General features: G+C 49.5%; 7 protein-coding genes across 7 annotated transcripts; 5 read left to right on the forward strand and 2 right to left on the reverse strand.

The window, feature by feature from the left end:
* Positions 1-42: 42 nt before the first annotated feature.
* Positions 43-1,632, forward strand: AO090012000830 (bifunctional AAA family ATPase chaperone/translocase BCS1; the record flags this gene model as incomplete). The annotated part of the gene is made up of 2 exons (XM_001727731.3): positions 43-195; positions 268-1,632. 2 exons carry the CDS (start codon positions 43-45, stop codon positions 1,630-1,632), a joined length of 1,518 nt encoding a protein of 505 aa, XP_001727783.1.
* A 726-nt stretch (positions 1,633-2,358) lies between these two features.
* AO090012000831 (uncharacterized protein) lies at positions 2,359-3,735 on the forward strand (the record flags this gene model as incomplete). The annotated part of the gene is made up of 4 exons (XM_023236651.1): positions 2,359-2,671; positions 2,741-2,974; positions 3,357-3,442; positions 3,649-3,735. 4 exons carry the CDS (start codon positions 2,359-2,361, stop codon positions 3,733-3,735), a joined length of 720 nt encoding a protein of 239 aa, XP_023091557.1.
* Positions 3,736-4,296: 561 nt separating this feature from the next.
* Positions 4,297-5,031, forward strand: AO090012000832 (uncharacterized protein; the record flags this gene model as incomplete). The annotated part of the gene is made up of 1 exon (XM_001727734.3): positions 4,297-5,031. The coding sequence occupies one exon, from the start codon at positions 4,297-4,299 to the stop codon at positions 5,029-5,031; it is 735 nt and encodes a 244-aa protein (XP_001727786.3).
* A 108-nt stretch (positions 5,032-5,139) lies between these two features.
* Positions 5,140-6,279, forward strand: AO090012000833 (uncharacterized protein; the record flags this gene model as incomplete). The annotated part of the gene is made up of 1 exon (XM_023236652.1): positions 5,140-6,279. One exon carries the CDS (start codon positions 5,140-5,142, stop codon positions 6,277-6,279), a length of 1,140 nt encoding a protein of 379 aa, XP_023091558.1.
* Positions 6,280-7,403: 1,124 nt separating this feature from the next.
* On the forward strand, positions 7,404-8,921 carry AO090012000834 (extracellular serine rich protein; the record flags this gene model as incomplete). Its single annotated transcript, XM_023236653.1, has 2 exons — positions 7,404-7,487; positions 7,539-8,921. The coding sequence occupies 2 exons, from the start codon at positions 7,404-7,406 to the stop codon at positions 8,919-8,921; spliced, it is 1,467 nt and encodes a 488-aa protein (XP_023091559.1).
* Positions 8,922-9,175: 254 nt separating this feature from the next.
* On the reverse strand, positions 9,176-10,885 carry AO090012000835 (choline transporter-like family protein; the record flags this gene model as incomplete). Its single annotated transcript, XM_001727736.3, has 2 exons — positions 9,176-10,525; positions 10,619-10,885. The coding sequence occupies 2 exons, from the start codon at positions 10,883-10,885 to the stop codon at positions 9,176-9,178; spliced, it is 1,617 nt and encodes a 538-aa protein (XP_001727788.1).
* A 1,083-nt stretch (positions 10,886-11,968) lies between these two features.
* On the reverse strand, positions 11,969-15,228 carry AO090012000836 (putative GTPase activating protein (Gyp3); the record flags this gene model as incomplete). The annotated part of the gene is made up of 2 exons (XM_023236654.1): positions 11,969-14,330; positions 15,158-15,228. 2 exons carry the CDS (start codon positions 15,226-15,228, stop codon positions 11,969-11,971), a joined length of 2,433 nt encoding a protein of 810 aa, XP_023091560.1.
* Between the last annotated feature and the right edge of the window lie 244 nt (positions 15,229-15,472).

Raw genomic sequence — 15,472 nt, forward strand, 5'->3', positions numbered from 1 at the left:
GATTGACTGCCAGTTCTAGTAATTAATTTTCCCTCGGTTGGCATGGACCCGAATGGACCACCAAGTACATCGGGGCTGCCTTCGCCTGGCGATTTAATCCTGCAGCAGAGGAAAGATGCTATCCAGGCGGCGGCGCAGCCCACCGGAGATGGCGGGCTTTTCGCCCAGCTATCTAGCAATCCCTTCTTCACAGCGGTAAGGCGGTTTGGGCCACATTGTGATACATATCGAAAGATCAGTTGGTCTAATTGATTTTGGAACTATTAGGGCTTCGGTCTCGCCGGCTTAGGTGCTGGGTTAAGTTTCGCTCAGAAGGGCATTCGGCATGGCGCAGCACTCCTGCGAAGGCGCATGCTCGTGGATGTGGAAATCAGCGTAAAGGACGATTCGTATCCCTGGTTTCTACATTGGATGACGCTATACCAACGTTCGCAGCTCAGTTCGGCTCAGTCAGCGGCCAGCAGGTCTGGCTATATGGAAACCTTACTCCAGAAGATGACCCCCGGGATGCGCCACCTCTCAATCCAAACGCAGAAAGTCGAACACTCAAACGGTGCCATACATACACATTTTTCGCTAGTACCCGGTCCAGGGAGACACGTTCTGCGTTACAAGAATGCGTTTATCTTCGTAAATCGGATGCGCGAGTCGAAGTCACTGGACCTTCAGACTGGTCGCCCGTGGGAAACGATTACCCTGACAACTCTCTATTCGCATCGCCATGTTTTTGAGGACCTCTTCAGAGAGGCTCACGCATATGCGGCTAAATCACATGAAGGCAAAACATCAATCTACAACAGCTGGGGTGCTGAATGGAAACTGTTTGGACAACCGCGACGGAAGCGTCCTTTGGAATCAGTCATTCTTGACGAGGGTGTCAAGGAGCGGATCGTGGACGATGTCAAAGACTTTCTTTCGAGCGGAAAATGGTACCATGATCGCGGAATACCGTACCGACGGGGTTATCTGCTCTATGGGCCTCCAGGCACAGGCAAAAGCTCATTTATCCAGGCTTTGGCAGGTGAACTAGACTATGATATTGCCATTCTCAACCTTAGTGAACGGGGATTGACGGATGATCGGTTGAATCATCTCCTCACCATTGTTCCTAACCGGACGCTTGTTTTGCTGGAAGACGTAGATGCTGCCTTCTCCAATCGGCGGGTTCAGTCTGATGCCGATGGATATCGCGGTGCTAACGTTACGTTCTCCGGTTTGCTGAATGCCATGGACGGAGTTGCAAGTGCTGAAGAACGTGTGATATTCCTCACGACGAACCACGTGGAGCGGCTAGACCCAGCTCTGGTTCGGCCTGGTCGGGTGGACATGACAGTTCGGTTGGGCGAGGTCACTCGCTACCAGGTTGCATGTCTCTGGGATCGATTTTATAGTGAGTTGGATACAAATGGAAAGTACCGAAAGATATTCCTCGACCGACTACACGAGTTTGGATTAATAGAAGACGAGAACGGCCGGGAGCCCGATCAACCGAAGGCTACAAGCGCGGCCGCCCTGCAGGGCTTATTCTTGTACAACAAAGGGAACATGGATGGCGCCATTGCGATGGCTGAGGCGCTCACATATTCAGTCCATGAAGAAGCCATGGAGCATGATCGTCCAAATGGCAACTAACTGTATATTATCTTTAGACATCTTTTGCATACGGACCTCGAACATGCATTGTACTTCTATGCGACAGAAACAGCCATTTTCATATACCCCACTCCATTTTCTATAAAGCAGCGGTGCTATTATTTAAAAGTTATACATTGCCCTTCGTACCATGCCTTCTTGGGTCATGGTTGACATGTCCCCGACCCGCCATCGTGCCTTTTCTGCACAGGCTATACTCTCTCCCGAGAGGAGGACACTGGGTGACTACGGTTCTCAAGGTGGAATATCTTTTTCGCAAAGCCACCCTTATTGTCAAACTGCACACATTCCTGCCTGCTATATCCTTCCGCTACGGTGATAAACCGGCCATTCGGCTCTACTGTGGACTCTCAAGCTCAATTGACATGGTGAAACTTGAATCCAGCAAGTATATAGCATGGGCTGAATTCACGAGCTTTATGAAAATGAGACTCTTGATATTTACACCCTGAGTTTGACCACTCATGGGGAAGATTTTACTTTATGCTGTATCTTAGTAGCGACAGCTATTGTTTGGAACTAGCATACAAGAAGGTCCTTTTCGATTCAAATAAAAGTCCAAGTTACGTAGTGTAAGCATTTAGCGCTCGCGCTATACGATTGAGTCATGGTAATCCTTCGGCCCGAAACTGTGAGACCTCTTGACATTCCTCTGTATTTCCTTCAAGTATCAGCAAATCTAGTTAATGCAGCACGCAGCTAGCCATGTCGATCAAGTGGTTTCGCACTCTGTCTCGGGGCCCATTCTTTGAATCACTCCGTCAATCACACAGGACCAATCCAGTTAACGCTGATTTTCTACGCTCATCGTCGTTCAACTTCGTCAATCCACGCCACAATGTTATAAGCACCACGGATTGCGTGACGCAAAAGCTCTTAGAAACAGACATCGCAAAATTAAGCGACGAGGAAGTATTGTCATTGTTTACTACAGGATTTTTTGGCGGGTACGCCTTTGCTTGCGAAAGGGTGATCCTCAGAGCTGGGGGATGGAAATTACTCTCAGTCAAGTTTTCAAGTAAGCACGCGCTCTGTTGTATCATAAGTCGGATTTCAACATAACTTTCGTCACTCAAATTTGTATCAGATTTTGAAGATGACCCGGCGGCAATGACCATATGGGACTACACGAAGATCCCAAGCAGCAAGCTCTTACCACTTGGCAGCCGCTTATTTGGCTCCTTCAAGTTGATAGACAAGCATATCTCGAAGGCTCCAGGGCTGGAGCCTAGCTACGTCGACTACGGATTTGGCTCGGATCAGTCTAGATTCGCAGGATGTCACCGAGTCCAGGTCACTCGGTCACCTCAGACCGAGATCAGTTTGCAGCAATTTATTTGTAATCCGACCAAGAACACCCCGTCGGTGCGGGGGTATCTTGAGAAGTTTCACTTCGTTTATGCTAAGTTATTGTTTGCGGACGGGGTTAGGTCTGTCCTCACTCGGGAATAGTATTATTCTGTGTACTTTAATCTGTGTACCCCTGTTGTTCGCATCCTTAGTGTTTTTGGTTGGGGTGTTTGTATGATATTGACGATGACCTTCTGGGCTACGACCATTAGACAACACAGTGACTTCTTGTGTTGGACCTGATCATCTTTGAGGTTTTAGATCTTAAGTGTTTCCTGGCTGAATAGACCCTACTCCGTTATGTTGACCGTTTCAGAATGACCATAGTAATTGACTATGCCTTGACAAATTAGAGCGTAAACGCGAGGGTGACAAGACACGCAGGGGTCTTCCACTTGGACTAAAGTACCAATATGATATTCTCGTGGTAGATGATAGCGTGAGCGCATATCTCATCCTAAAACGGCCAAGCGAACATGTGGAAGGTTTACCTCGATCACTTCATCACATCCCTGTTCACCACCTTAACCGCTTTTCCTCCTCCTCTCCATGCGACACAGCCACTGTATCACAATTAACCGGAAACAATTAACCCCTATTTGTTTCTTCCAGGCGATAAACTTCAGGAAAAACTACCAGTCATAGAAAGCATTGAATCCAAGAGCCAACCAGCTTTTGGCAGCTCACACCGTATCCCCCTGTTCCGACTTCTTCACACTAACTGCAGCATAGCACTAGCTGTTTGTGGTTCTTGCGCGACAAGATCGTCGCAAATCACGTCCCAGGGTTTAGTCCTCGAAGCGCCGCGATTGATGTCACACTGGTCTTTGCGCTGATGATTCAACCTATCAGCGGACCCGAGAGGTCAAGGTTAAGCGCCGGCCATGGCAATTCGGCAGTCATGCATAACAATGTCCATCTTTCACACTAGTGGGAACCTCTCATAGTTCAGATCCTTGACGCTGAGCTTAGCTAGCTTTCGGCGTTATGCTGCAGCCAGGGTTCTACTTCCACGAGGGGAGGGGTATATGTCACACTGGATCCCACGGAAGATGGCATTCTATACCTTCTTGGTTCAATGTTTGGACCCTCTTTCATTATCGAGTCTTTTCTGGTATTCCATTGAAACTGGAGTGCTGAGATTACCGGTGTTGTGATCAATCTTGTGCATCCTGGTGAACATTGAAGTGTTGCCATTGCGGAGTACATATTGACTAGAACTGTATATTTTTCTCCACTTTTCTTTTACAATCAAATCTATACACTTCTGACGATCATCTTTGGATCTGCACAATGAGTCAATTTCAACTCTTTCCATCGCCTTCAACAACCAAGGCTTCTAAGAACCCCTTCCGCTTAGAGAATCAAAGAACTGCGGGCACACATCCTATGGGTTCAATCCCTCTGAATGATCTCAACGGCAAAGATATCAGGACAGAGGCGCTGCTTTTCCAAATCGTCGATGACGCGAAGAGCATTAAACCCGCGAAGAAAACGAAAACCCCTCGGTCAACGCCTGTATCCGTACCAGAGACTGTACAGGAACTGAGAACGCCTGAGTCGCTTTTCAGCAAGAGCCCAAAAAACGGCACCACAAATCAATGGGGTTCGCCGGCATATAAAGTCAGCCAGGTGTCCCCGACGGGGAGCGGCAAAATTCACATAGCTACCCAACTAGCTCAGGGAACTTCTGAGGCCTCCAGCTCGCCTGTCATTCCTATGAGATCCATATTCCCTCAGTATAATCCCGACGTGTCTCTCAGCCAGCAACAGTATTACCCCCAACTCTCAGCCAATGCGCGGAAACATAGGCCCAAGGAGCTCTCCTTCACACCACCACCAGAGATTGACCGTGCCCTTGGGCCCAAGACCGTCCCTGCAAGTGTAATGAACTTCCCAGCAGGTGTTCTTGACCAAGTTGAGATACAATACTCGTCCATTACCGAGCTTAGGAGCCTCTGGGAAGCAGCCAATGGCCAGCGTCCGCAAGACCTCGCAGGAACCTTCAATTTGCGTGTGGCTCGGTAAGTAAATATATATCTTCTCTTTCCGAAAACTAGTGCTAATGACCATCACCCAATTAGGACGGAGGCTGAAACATATACGTTTGGTGACCCCCAAGCGCCATTTTACAAGATGCAGACATACTCAACCAACGAACTATCTGTCACTAGGACCAATCCATCAAAGCCAAATAGTAGTATTCCTATCATGATGCTAAAACTAGAAGACCGCCGCCGCGAACCCCCAAATGACGGACTTGTGTCCATCCTCTTCTCCCGTTTGGCTGCAATGCTGGCCATTGATGAAGCGGAAGCGTTTGCTAGAAAGCATCATTTGGGTCCGTCAGAAGCTGCAGAAGCAGAGGGGAAAGCTCTAAAGCGGGCTGCAGCACAAGAATCTTGCAGACTCTCGTGGAATAATGCCAAGCACCTGTATGAGCTGCATCACCCATCGCTTACCAAGCTCCCACCTCCAGCCCTTGTCGGTGCGGCAGGTATCCCGCTGTCTCCAGTGAGGTCAAAGTATTCCGGACTCCTCCACATCTCTGTTTCGACACCATCGAAAGAATCCAATTCTAGACAACCTCCAACTATTCTTGTGACTACTCCTATGTCGGCCAACGCGGTCGAAGGTGCCAACATGGCAGCCACGCCTCGGACGTCCACCCTCCCTTTGGCTGATTCTGATGAACTCCTAGCGTCTCTGGACCTGGGCACGCTGACCCTCTCCATTTCGGCGGCTGCCATCACCGCCACGATCCCTTCGTTATATGCAATAGACTCCCTTGTCACTGCAATTCTGGCCGTTGCAGTCTCGGACGAGGCCTCAAACACCGTCCTAACGGACATGGAGCTCTACGACCCAACCAAGGAAGCATTATCCAAGCACTCGTCTTTAAATAGTAACATAAAAAGCCTCGCCGAGCAGGAAGACGCCAAAGAAGGCATCCAACTTCTGTCGAAGATCAAATTCGCAAACTCGCAATCCGCCGACTCCACCCAGAGAAAATGGTTCCATTTCTGGCGCCCACAGAAACCCACAAAGCCCAAGACCAAGAAAATCGTGGTCGAAGAATTCGACCTAGAGAAATATGGACGCTACGGCTACGGCTCCTCGCGGGAGGGACAGAAGCTCCCGGGCTTGACGCGGGGATGCTTACGAATCCTCTTCTGGGGGCTGGATATGCTTGTGCGCATACTTACCATGATGGTAAAGATAATCGCCTGGTTGCTGGTCAATCTGACTCGATGTACTACTAGCGCGAAAGCTTAACGATTAACGATCTAGACTAAATGTCTGATGGTATTCAGATGGGATGGGACGACGAGAATGCCTACGATTGATTGCCTGGAGTATTGCTTATATTGTTTACACTTATATAGTTCTCTTTTTTTTTTGTAATGCTTTGCAACATACCTTCACTTCGTTCAAATGAATCATGATTAACCTCCGGCTTCTCGGAAAAAGCTCCCTAGTCTTGAGATAAGCAGGATCATACATACTTCGGCGAGGCTGCGTGACATTCCATCGCTGTCTGGCCCAATCGCGTCATGCGTTCAAGTCTCGTCGTTAGAAATTTCTCAGCTCTCATATCAACATGGGAGTTTCTAAATGGTTTCTGAATCGTTAACTTCCGGAAGAATGCGAAAACTGCTAGATATCGAACCCTTCACTTCAGCCATATCAATATCACGAACAGGTTAACACCGAGACCAACTCAGGAAACATCCTCTACCTAATCTACACATACATAGTAAAGTAAACACTAAACACTCAAACAAGCACTAAGCAAATCTCAAAAACACCATACTAAAGTAACGAATCCACCCGACCAAAAACCCCTAAAAACAGAACAAACACCCAAATAACCTTCCCTGCCGCTAAAAATAAAAAAACCCGCAACATTCCAACAACATCATCGGCATGTCCACACCCACGCGTTTCACACTGTAACCCGGAGACCAAGTCCCTAACCCTACTTCCACCTCAAAACGCAGGACGGGCAGGTCACATACCGAACCGCACATCAGATCCTTTTGCCCTTGGCAAGGGATGTAGACCCTGAGTCGAAGTTTGGTTCGTTACTCTGGTGAGCGTGTTGCTAGGTGTTACGTGCGTATAGCTTTCTGTCTTTTGAATGGAGTATGAATGTGAATGTGAATGTGAATTTGTGGGTTTGGGTATATATTTGATGATTTCTACGGGCTTTTTTGGTCTTGGTCTTTCTTTCTTTCTTTCTTGTCTATAGATATAGGTTTAGATCCTGGTTGAGGGATTATCTATACTTTGTTCTTGTTCCTTATTTCGTTGCAATATCATATAAGGTTTCTTTTAACTTGGAGATATTTGAGATCTGAGATCTATTGCAAACGAAGATGAGAGCACCACACCTTTTCATGGCCGCTCTTGCGGCCAATCTTGCAACGGCTGTTCCTCACGGTCAGGATCAGGGTCAGGGGCCTAGTAGTCCGCAGTACAAGGTTCGTTGATACTATTCCTATCCCACCCAAAGAAAACGAAGCTAACAAAAGATGTTAACAAAAAAGAATATAATGCCCCTCCCAACCCAAAGAACCAACATGAATCTCCCCATGCGAGCCAGCCACCCCATGATGCGAGTCGACGACCCCGACACCGACGACAGCCAGGCCACACCAGCCCCAACAGCCACAGACGGACCCAGAGTGATCACCGAACTTGTTACCGAAACAAGCACCACCTGTAACTGCCCGACGGGCTCGGCGTCGGCAGGACATGTCCCTCTTAGCAGCCAGGCTTATGTGGGTGGTAGTTCGAGTTCTTTGGCGTTTGGGGTGAACGCGGATGCTGTGCCTAGTGCTGGAGTGGAGAGGGGACCTGTGGTTGGATCTAGTTCTGGTGCGGGAGTGTTTAGGCCTGCGTCTACTGAGACTGTCTATGCTACTCCGGCTGCTGAGTCTAGTGTCCGTGTGTTTGGGCCGGCTTCTAGTGCCCATGTCGAGGGTGTACCTGTCGCTGCGTCTAGTGAAGGTGTTTTTGGTCCTGCTTCCACCGAGACTGTGTTTGCTACGGTTGTGTCTAGTGTCAGGGTCCATGGTCCTGCCTCGAGTGAGGTTGCGAAGGCTACACCTGTGGTTGAAACTAGTCAGGTTTTCAGACCCGCTTCCACCGAGACTGTGTTTGCCACGGTTGTGTCCAGTGTCAGAGTCCATGGTCCTGCATCTAGCGAGGTTGCGAAGGCTACTCCTGCGGCTGAGTCTAGTGTCCGCGTGCTCAGGCCGGCATCTAGTGCCCATGTGGAGGGTACACCTGCCGTTGAGTCTAGTCGGGGCGTCTTCGGACCTGCGTCTACTGAGACTGTTGAGGCTACCCCTGTGGCTGAGTCGAGTGTGCGTGCCTTTGGTCCTGCGTCTAGCGAGGCTGTGAAGGCTACGCCTGTCGCTGAGTCTGGTAAGGGAGTCTTTGGTCCTGCGTCTAGCGAGGCTGCGAAGGCTACGCCTGCAGTTGTGTCAAGTGTTCGGGTGTTCGGTCCTGCATCCAGTGCTAACTTGGAAGCTACACCTGTCGCTGCATCCAGCGAGGCCATCTTCCGTCCTGCTTCCACTGACACTGTAAGGGTTACCCCCGTGGCCGCAACTAGTACTCGGGTGTTCGGTCCCGCATCTAGCGCGAATGCAAAGGCCACACCTACCACTCTCTCCAGTGGAAGGGTGTTCGGTCCTGCATCCAGTGAGACCTCATCCCGGGCGTTGTTCAGTACCCAGGTGGCTGTGCCGAGTGGGGTTGATCCTCTTCGGAGCGGCGCGCCCAGTGGTACACCCAGTGGCCGGCCGGATCAGTTCCAGACGTTCCAGGGAGCCGCACCGGAGAAGATGGTGCCTGTTCTTGCGATGATGGGGCTTTCTGGATTGCTCGGGGCTTGGTTGGTCCTCTAGAGTATGCACTGTGGTAGTTATTGATGGGAAGGGATTTCATGAAGAGATGATTGTTATTATATTGTTTTCATGTAGTTTAAATTAGTGCTTTATATAGTCCTGGTTGGATGTTTATTAGGGCTAGATAACGTTCGCGGTCGTTCCTCATGCCATTAACTTCGTCTCGTCTTATGATATTTCTTGATTCGAGTATCCACGGTTGAGAAAGGGATCGTAAAGCAAGCTTGCCGGGTTCTTAGAGTGAGCTAGCTTGATTATACGTGAACCGCCTCTTGAACCTTAGGGTAAAGGTTGACCAGGCGATACCATAGGTCCGGGTGGCTCTGGATCATCACCTGCGGATCCCACGCCATGGCTGCGAAGATTGTCTCGATACCACTGCCCACTGGTGTCATAAAGATCTGGCAGACCTGCAGGCCGATCACGAAAGAGAATGCCATAATCACGGGTGTGAATTCCCCACCGCTGTTGTAGGCGGGGTGGGTATACTGAAGGTACAGATACGACAGCAAGGCACATATATATGACACAAAGACCGAGCCCATGGTTAAGACGGGTCCCATGAGACAGTCGTTCACGAGCGCGTCAACGCCCCGGTCTTTCATCATGGTCCATGTATCTTTCGCAGACTCAATGTATGGCTTGCCGTACAGGGCAATGTGGCAGAAGGCGTAACGGTTGAAAAAGGTGACTAGCCAATCCAGCATGGAGATGAAGCACCCAAGAATCCAGAAGGCGATGCTACCCAGTAAGTTCCCTTCTGCCGCCTCGTGGCGTTGTGCGACTGAGCACGCCTGCCGAAGCATATTGATGAGGGCGATGATCAAGCTGCCGAAACTGATGCTGCCGAACGAGTAGGTTGTGGCGCGCTTGAAGGCGCCACGAGTGGCTCCCTTCGGCATGCCGTTTGGCGAGTTGCTCCAGAAGTACCACGTGCCGTAGACTCCAGCGATAGTTGTGTGGACGGTGTTCTTCAGCCATTCGCTGAACCAATACATGGCGAATGTCACGTAGACGACCAGACCTATCACTCGGCCTGTACTGCAGCCCCCACCGTCACGACATGCCGGATTAACCCCGCCGCTGTTGGGCTCGTAGGCGACATAGATCGAGACCAGGGTCACAGAGAACCAAGCTCCAAAAGCCACGGCGACGATGCCTCCGATCGCACTGACGAGGAACATGTGTCCGTGCTTTCTGGAAACATCGATGGAGGTCTCCAACATGAATGCCGTGAATGGAATGCGCGGAATCCAACTGATGAAGCAAATGATGGCAAAGACGCCAAAGATGAGGAACACAATACCTCCACCATATTGCTTCTTCGCCAGATAATAAATCGCCGTGGCCAAAGCGGATACGATGTTCAAAATCCCTGTAGCCCAGATGAAAAACTTGGGGAAATAGCGAGCTCCGAGGAAGTAGGCCCACGAGAAGGCCAGTGCCACGCAGAGTACAAATATAAACAGCACCAGCGTATTAGTGTCAAGAGAGAAGGTGTTGGATGAGTCATAGATGCCGCCGCCATTGAAACCTTTGTATTTCGCATATCGGTGGATCGCTATTCCCGATACTGCAACATATCCCAGGAACACCGCGATAAGCTGCATCATGGATTAGTCTATCTCATGATGGGCAGCAACTGACAGTTATGCGATATACAAGCGAGGGGGTCGGGAATAGAATTGAAGACATACCAGAAGACCGGCCCAGATATCGTTAAACTTGGGTTTCTCAATCTTGAAAGCATCGTCAAAACCATAGACGGCCTGATTATAAGTCGGCGGGGGTTCTTGAGGCTGCTTGGGCTCCGGACCCCTTTGATAATTGGGGTCGGCGTATTGATAGTTGCCATTATTGCCGTTGTTATTGTAGAATGGTTGCTGCTGCGGCGGCGGAGGTGGAGGCTGGCCTCCGCCAAAGCGTTCGTTTTCGTTATAGTAACTGGCTGCTTGACCGCTCATGGCTGCATTGAAAGATCACCAGCTGCCGGGAACGGACAAAAGTCGTGAGAGACACGAGGGGGAAGATAAAAGAAGAGAAAACAGAATGATGGTTTGTCACCTGGGCAGGCACACACAAGGCACGGCAAGGGGCAGCGAAGATTGACTGCAACAATCTCGCATCCCTTCCGCATGCGGTCACTCAAAATTCATGGCTCCATCTCCAAGAAATGGACGATCCAACCACATCCTTTCAAGGGTTTTCCTTCGCGTCATGATGATACTCGCCCACGGATCCGAGCCAATGACGAGGTTGCATTGAGGCAGTTCCAAGAAAACCAAGAGATCACATTTCCTCAGCCCTACTCCTTAGCGTCTGATAGTCTGCCATAGCGTACCACCACTCCAACTATATTTTGCAAAATCTCTTCCCTCTTTTTTTTTTTTTTTTTTTTTTTTTTTTTTTTTTTTTTTTTTTTTTTTTTTTTTTTTCCCTTTCTTGTTCTCTCTATATATTTGGTCAATTTCTTCAATTGATAATTGCTCTAACCTATGTACATGAATAGTAAAACAACAGTGGTATCAGAAATTCTTATTGAAAGTAGTGCCACAGAAAATGCTTGAAGAGAAAAGAAGAAAAGAAAAAGGCGCTCATGCAACATATGTACAATACATACATAGAAAGATCATCACGAACATTGTCTGCCCATTTCATGATCCAGAGATCCATTCCAATTTTACCAGCACAGGTTCTCCCATGCGCAGGCAATGTCAGACCCAAGAATCAGAGATTTGACCACAGATAAAACTCCGCAATCCCAAATCTAACAGCGAACGCCCGGCAGCTGGCCGTCAAAATGCGTCAATCAGTGAGTGAAATTACAGTTCTAAACATTACAGAATATGAAAGGAGTCGGTGAAATTCGCAAGCACTTTTAGGGTCCGTAGACAACGGTGCGCGAGGGGGGTGGGACAAAAGAACATAATAGAGAACGACGTAGAGTACCAAAATAGTATCGGAACAAGAGCATGTTTTTCTCGGGTATCAATAAAAACGATTTCGTTACAAGCAACAGCAATTTTGCAAGCCACCGTCGCAGACATTCACCGGAACGCATCTTTCATATGACGCCATCCATCGGCAATGCTGCGCTCAACTCCAGGAACGGGTGTCCGCGATCGCGTAGTCGGCCATTCATCCGTGGCGGCTTGGAGGTATCCCTTGCTCAAAGCTTTCGAACGTCGCAGCTTCTCTTGCCGAACAGCTGTCCGTCGACACGCTCGTAGCTCCTCAATGCGGCCCTGTCCAACACGATGGCGCCGTACGAAACACTCATCCAGTAGAGTGTTGGCATCCAGCAGCCTTTTTGGGACCGCTTGGACTACCTGAAAAACCTCCATGGGGTCGGAGACGGCGAGGATGTCCCTTTCACAAGCCTTGAAAATGGCTAGCGAAGCTCGGAAGAATGTCTTCGATCCTTCGTAGAAAAAGACATCCCAGATGCGTAAGGTCGTCTCCAAGGGCACGGTTCCAATGTACAACGACATGAGCCAATTCGTCAGGCCAAGTGTAATATCCGGTAACCGAGAGTCGACCGTTAGCGGAGGCGTCTTGGATTTCCCGGGAGCGGAACCCGTGATTTTGTTGTAGATTAGCGGGGTAGAATCTTTCAAGAGGACCATAAGGATCCATAGATCGATATTAGCACCTTCGAGACTTATCTCGTGGGTGCCGGGGAGGTAAACGGAAGTAATGATATGCAGCATCCAAAATGCCTTCTCTTCCGGAAGGAACAGAAGGAGCAGGCCTGTAATGAAGTTGAGTGATTGCGTGTAACCGACTTGGGGGTTGTGCAACGCGAATGCATAGAGCACCCGCCGGAGCGATTGAATCATCTGCGTTTCGACAGTGACCGAGCCATGCTTCAGGTTGCTGCTACCAGAGCTAGCGCCTGAGTTCCCGAGCCCGTCAGTAGATTCCGGCTTGAAGTGGATATTATCGGGGAAAGTTCGGTGCAAGTCTCGCTCGATATGCTCCTTGTCATCGTTGCTTGGGCTTTCCATAGCCTGGCTGACAAGCTGATCATATAGTCCAGGGTTACGATTCAAGTGCTCGTAGCCACCGGCATAGAAGAACCAAGCTGCCCCTCTGTACTCGGGAGGGATGCCTTTGCGGACAAGACGCTTGATCTTGTTCGATTTGGGCGGAAAAGTCCTCGGTTCGGTGGTGGGCATACCATGCTCTTTCAGCAATTCTGACCATTTAATTCTCCGACTCTTAGCAAAAGCTGCATACGGGCGACTCCAGGCCTCGTACTGTTGCAATGTGACGTGGTGACTGGTCTTCCGAAACCCATACTGATCCCTGCTCTCGGTAGGCTTCAGAAACGGAGGCGGCACGGTGCCGGGAATGAAAATCTTTGTCTCTAGTGGACTATTATCAGATGGCCGATTCGGTGTGGTCTGGTCTAGAGGCTCGCTAAATTGCTTTTCATTCAATTGTGTGTGGCCTAAGAACTGCTCATCCAATGTATTCTGGTCGGGTGGGTTTAGAGCTGGGAGCGGTGGTACCGGTGGCAGGTCCTTGGTAGCATCTAGCTCGGGCGAATGTTCATCGGAAGTATTTCCATCGTCTAGGGTCAACTCTGTTGGCGGACGGGGGCTAAGCGGTCTTGCTTTGCACTCTCCACGCCAGTCAGGAGACCCCGGTTCTTCTGTGACGTCACTAAACCCGTCGAGATACATAGAGATCGCATCTTCCACGCTCATTCCACCTTCCTTCTCATACGATCCATCTGGTGTATCAGGAGAGAGGTCGGTGATCGAGCTACTCTTCGTCAGGACACTGCTTCGCTCGGTTCCACTCGCCTGTCCAACACTAGAGCGCGACGTCATGGCAGAGTTCACACTGGAGCGGAGAGCATCTTCCCCATTGGCCTCTGTCGATCCATTATGATAAAAGCGTGGTAAGCCCAGCCCCTGTTGCGGGGATTCGTTGGACTGGCGTTCTAGGGAATGGAGGGTCTTGCGGGGCTTGCTGTGGAGCTTCGATGTAGATTTAGAAGTTCTTAACCTTGGCTGAGGAGGAGGGGTCTTGCGACGATATGCCGGACGGTCAAAGTCACTTTCTCTGGAGGGAGCTCTGGGAAGGCGTTCAAACGTTGGATTGGCAGTGGCGGGCATGCGATATGTCGGCCTGTGAGAGATATAATCACCTCCCATTCCGGGTTGGGGTGAAGGTGAGCGCAGGAAAGGATCATCCGGGATGGCAGGTGGTCTTCTCGGAGAGCGTGGGAGGGGAGGCGCACGTGGGGCGGTGGCGGTAAACTGTCGAGAAGATGGCGGAGAGGGGGGGTTAATTCTTAGAGGGTTGAGACGAGGAGGATTGGGCACTCTGCGACGATTGGAGAGATTATGTTCGCCTGGAGACGGCGGATACCGAAAGTCTCCATTTTCTGTGACCATGGCCACGATTGATAACCCAGTTCCCGCTGGACATTTGTCGATAACGAGGTCAAATGGAACGTGATTGGAAGCGAATTTACCGCTTGAAGGACCGATTCGATATGTAAAAGGTAGTTGAGAACAAGAGGCGAACAATTGAAAGGAGAAATGAAAGGCTGAGTGAGCAGTGAATGGAGCTCGGGTGGTCGTAGTTCAAAACGAATGATGGGATCTCAAAGCAGTCAAGCTACCCGACAATCAATCCTATAAATGCGGGAAAAAGGAACGAGTGGAGGGAAGGAAAAATAAGTCGGAGAAGTTGCCCCAACTAACCACACCGATGTTTCAATCCCATCAAAAGTCTCTCGATCCTACCAGAGGTTTACTTGGAGACTCCATCCCTCATGAGACGGTTTAGAACAGATAAGAGCGAGCAAAGAGGGCGAAAGGGAACGAGCGATTGAAAAACCTGAGAGGGCGCAAAAGCGGAGCGCCCAAGTGGGAATGAAAAAAGGGGAATTTTGGTACAAAATGAAGCTAACAGCTTGTTTGAGGCTTAGCGCGGTATGGATGCGGTTTCACCAAAACAGACCCTGGTGGTATTTTTCTAATGGGTTTATTTCCCAATATAAAACCCTTTAATATTTTCGTCGGCTGTGATTCGCTGTATGGAATCAACGTGACGATCGCATGATATCAACGGCCTTGTTTCATTGATCGTTTCCTTGTATATCCTCTTAAAGCGCGGGATTTCAACAAGGAAGTTGGACATCAACGGTGGAAAAACGTCATAATGGAATTGTACAATTTGTTTTTTTTCTTCTCCGTTGTCAACAATGGGTTACATACACCGTTGAAATACCTGTCGCGGCACCTGACCTTGTCACCCATGTCTTCACTGCAAGGTCAGAGTCCTTCATATTGCCAGTCATTATAGACACTCTCATAGTCAGTTCATATATGATAGATCATTACTCTGCATAATAATGACAGGTTATATGCACGGGGACAATTGACAGCCAGTCATGCATCCTATCTGTCCCACAGCCCACCAGGGAGTTGGAACTGCCCCTAACTGTCCAGAGTCTGGGTCAATACTCTAGGTCGTATCAAGTTAGTAGATGGTGTTCGTGTATTTTTACATTTGTTTGTATCTACATACAT

This window comes from Aspergillus oryzae, chromosome 4 (assembly GCF_000184455.2).
Source record: "Aspergillus oryzae RIB40 DNA, chromosome 4".
Classification (NCBI taxonomy): domain Eukaryota; kingdom Fungi; phylum Ascomycota; class Eurotiomycetes; order Eurotiales; family Aspergillaceae; genus Aspergillus; species Aspergillus oryzae.